General features: G+C 46.9%; 1 protein-coding gene across 3 annotated transcripts in view; it reads left to right on the forward strand.

Moving 5' to 3' along the window:
• Positions 1 to 3,550, forward strand: part of LRRC74B (leucine rich repeat containing 74B) — a 17,654-nt gene extending 14,104 nt beyond the window's left edge. For all 3 annotated transcript variants that reach the window (XM_017520963.1, XM_037735701.1, XM_017520964.1), the window contains one exon: positions 3,039 to 3,550. In XM_017520963.1, the coding sequence (XP_017376452.1) occupies positions 3,039 to 3,194 (156 nt within the window). In that variant the 3' untranslated portion in view covers positions 3,195 to 3,550. The remainder of the gene's footprint in view (positions 1 to 3,038) is intronic.
• Positions 3,551 to 3,815: the final 265 nt, after the last annotated feature.

Consider the following 3,815-nt stretch of genomic DNA (forward strand, 5'->3'; position numbering starts at 1 on the left):
CTATCTCAGCTCACTGCAACTTCTGGCTTCCAGGTTCAGATGATTCTCCTACCTCAGCCTCCCAAGCAGCTGGGATTACAGGTGTGCACCACCACACCTGGCTAAATTTTTTTGTATTTTCTAGTAGAGATGGGGTTTCACCAGATTGGCCAGGCTGGTCTCAAACTTCTGACCTCGGGTGATGCACCTGCATCGGCCTCCTAAAGTGCTGGGATTACAGGTGTGAGCCATTGCACCTGGCGAATTGGATTTTTTAATGTAGAAAATGTGCCAGGTAAGGTGACTCACACCTATAATCTCAGCACATTTGGAGGCTGAGGTAGAAGGATCTCTTGAAGCCAAGAGTTAAAGGCCATCCTGGGCAGCACAGCAAAATCCCAATCTCTACAAAAAGATTTTTAAAAAATTAGTCCAGCATATGGCATATACCTATAGTTTCAGGTACTCAGAAGACTGAAGCAGGAGGATCACCTGATCCCAGGAGTTTGTGGCTTCCATGAGCTATGATTGTGCCACTGCATTCCAGCCTGGGCAGCAGAGCCAGACTCTGTCTCTAAAACACACAAAAAAAGAAAGGAAACAAAAAAAGTTGAGTTACAGGCCAAGTGTGGTGGCTCACACCTGTAATCCCAGCACTTTGGGAGGCCAAGTTGGGTGGATCATGAGGTCAGGAGATCAAGACCATTCTGGCTAACACGGCAAAACCCCATCTCTACCAAAAATACAAAAAAAAAAAAAAAATTAGCCAGGTGTGGGACTACAGGTGGGACTACTCGCTTGTAGTCCCAGCTCCATGGGAGGCTGAGGTAGAAGAATTGCTTGAACCCGGGAGGCAGAGGTTGCAGTAAGCCAAGGTCTCACCACTGCACTCCAGCCTGGGTAACAGAGTGAGACTCTGCCTCAAAAAAAAAAAAAAAAGTTGAGTTATAAATCAGTACTGATTCTAACCCTGATTTTTCTCAACCCAGACTTGAGTCAAAGCCTTTCCAGAAATTAGGAAAGAACTGTGTGTGTGCAGTTCCAATTCTTCAGGTTTGGGACAACCAGCATCAAACACCCTTACTATTTCCTTCTAACTGCCTGTTCTTGCCTTAACCATGTGCCTGCTGCTTGCGAATTCCTGTCAGCACCGGATCTGTCATTCTTTTTTTTTTTTTTTGAGACGGAGTTTCGCTCTTGTTACCCGGGCTGGAGTGCAATGGCGCGATCTCGGCTCACCGCAACCTCCGCCTCCTGGGTTCAGGCAATTCTCCTGCCTCAGCCTCCTGAGTAGCTGGGATTACAGGCACGCGCCACCATGCCCAGCTAATTTTTTGTATTTTTAGTAGAGACGGGGTTTCACCATGTTAACCAGGATGGTCTCGATCTCTTGACCTCGTGATCCACCCGCCTCGGCCTCCCAAAGTGCTGGGATTACAGGCTTGAGCCACCGTGCCCGGCCCCGGATCTGTCATTCTAAAAGAAATAGAAAGACATATGACGTTATCCTTCTAGAATATACACTTACTTGACACACTGTATAGTCATTATCAGAAGCCCCTAATCTAATGGAAATGCCATGGGCTTTGGAATCAGTTCAGGCTTGGGATCAAATCCTGTGTATATCAATGTGGGATCCTGGACAAGATTTTGAGTCAAAGAACCATAAACAATAACTAGCCTGGGCTGGGCATGGTGGCTCATTCTTGTAATCCTAGAACTTTGGGAGGCTGAGGCAGGCAGATCACCTGAGGTCAGGAGTTCGAGATCATGGTGAAACCCTGTCTGTACAAAAAATGCAAGAGTTAGCCAGATGTGATGGTTTGCGCCTGTAATCCTGGCTATTCAGGAGACTGAGGCAGGAGAATCACGTGAACCGGAAGGCAGAAGTTGCAGTGAGCTGAGACCATGCCACTGCACTCAGCCTGGGCAACAGAGCAAGGCTCTGTCTCAAAAAAACAAAAAAACAAAAAAACACCAAAACAGCAAAGAACATAATTAGCCTGAACTGAATATTCTATTTTCTATTCCTTAACTGTTGTCTGTTATTACTAGTATAATTTGACTAGCCCAGGTTTTATCCTAAGCTTTCTGGGAAATAGTTTTGAAGACTTATAGTTCAAGGAAAATCTTTCCCCAGGCTCAGACTTGTGTTTTTGTGAAATGGGGCTAACGCCTACCCCCCAGGGCCATCAAGAACATAAGCTGAGATGACAGACCTAAGGGAAAGGGCTTGCTCAGAGAAAGACTCAATCAGTGCCAGTTCTGTTCTTCACTACCCCTTGGATTTTAGTTTTTGTTTGTTTGTTTGTTTGTTTGTTTTGAGATGGAATCTTGCTCTGTTGCAAGGCTCGAGTGCAGTGACACACTCTCAGCTCGCTGCAACCTCCACTTCCCGGGTTCAAATGATTCCCCTGCCTCAGCCTCCACCCACCACCACGTCTGGCTAATTTTTTGTATTTTTAGTAGAGATGGGGTTTCATCATGTTGGCCAGGATGGTCTTGATCTCCCAACCTTGTGATTCGCCCACCTCGGCCTCCCAAAGTGCTGGGATTACAGGTGTGAGCTACCATGCCTGGAGGTTTTTAGTTTTTAATTGAGGAACAACATTGATGCTGAAAAATGCACAAAGATTAAGCATAGACCTTGGAGAATTTTCACAAACAGCATAGATGTCTATGTAACCAGCTCCCAGATCTGAAAATATAGCATAGCTGGGCATGGTGGTGGGCACCTGTAGACCCTGCCCTTCTGGAGGCTGAAGCGAGAGGACGGCTTGAGTCCAGGAGCTCAGGGATGAAGTGAGCTATGACTGAGCCACTGCACTCCAGCCTGGTGACAGAATACGATCCCATCTCTAAATAAATAAATACAGCAGGCCCCTAAATGTTCCCCATTGTCCCCTTCCCTCCTGGATCTTACTAGTTTGCAAGTATGAGATTGTCATCCACAGGAGAGAAGCCGCCCGAAGGAACTTCTCTGAGACCTTGCGTGTGTGAATAAAAAATGGTCAAGTTCTCAGTAACAAAGTTCATCCTTGTCATGGGTTTCTCTTCAGGATATCCAGGTGAACACAGAGTTTGATGACCTTGCTAACTCAGTGAAGAGAATTCTTCCAGCGCTCTGCATAAAAACTGGTGCTCGCAAAGTGGAGTATAAAAAGGAGTTGCTATCCGTCTTCAGACCAGCCCTGCCGGTATCTGTCCCTAAGTGATCTTGGAGTGTGGCTTCCTCATCTCCAGTCAGCTGCTTCGACCTCCAGGGTCAGGAGCTCTTTGACTCGCAAGGCCTTGGTACCACTTGTGTCTGCACTGAATCCCTATGTCAGCTGTGTGCTATTGAGCTGGCTTTCACGGCAACTCACACACCTGACCCTCCCCTGTGCTCCATGGACACTGCACTCATCTGGGCCTTCCTGTGCTCTCACTCATTCATGTCACACAAACCCCTACGATGTGTGGCATATTGAGATGGGCATGGTATCTGAGATGCTCAAGCAAGTCCCTGCCCTCCCCATGTTCATATTCTGGTGACTTCAGGAGACTATTAAAAGGAGGAGTGCACATTCTATTTTGAGAATGCAAACGGGCACAGCCTTTTTGGAAGGCAGTTTATCATTATGCACTGAGAGCCTTACAACTGCCTGTGCCCTTTTATCCAATCATTTGACAAATGTGCTCTAGACAAATAACCAGGGATCATAAAAGATTGATGCCTAAAGATGCTCATGGCGCCAGGTGCAGTGGGAGAATCGCTTGAACCCCAGGTGGAGATTGCAGTGAATGGAGATCACGCTATTGCACTCTAGCCTGGGCAACGAGCAAAACTCTGTCTA

Source organism: Cebus imitator, unplaced genomic scaffold, assembly GCF_001604975.1.
Source record: "Cebus imitator isolate Cc_AM_T3 unplaced genomic scaffold, Cebus_imitator-1.0 Scaffold919, whole genome shotgun sequence".
Lineage (NCBI taxonomy): Eukaryota > Metazoa > Chordata > Mammalia > Primates > Cebidae > Cebus > Cebus imitator.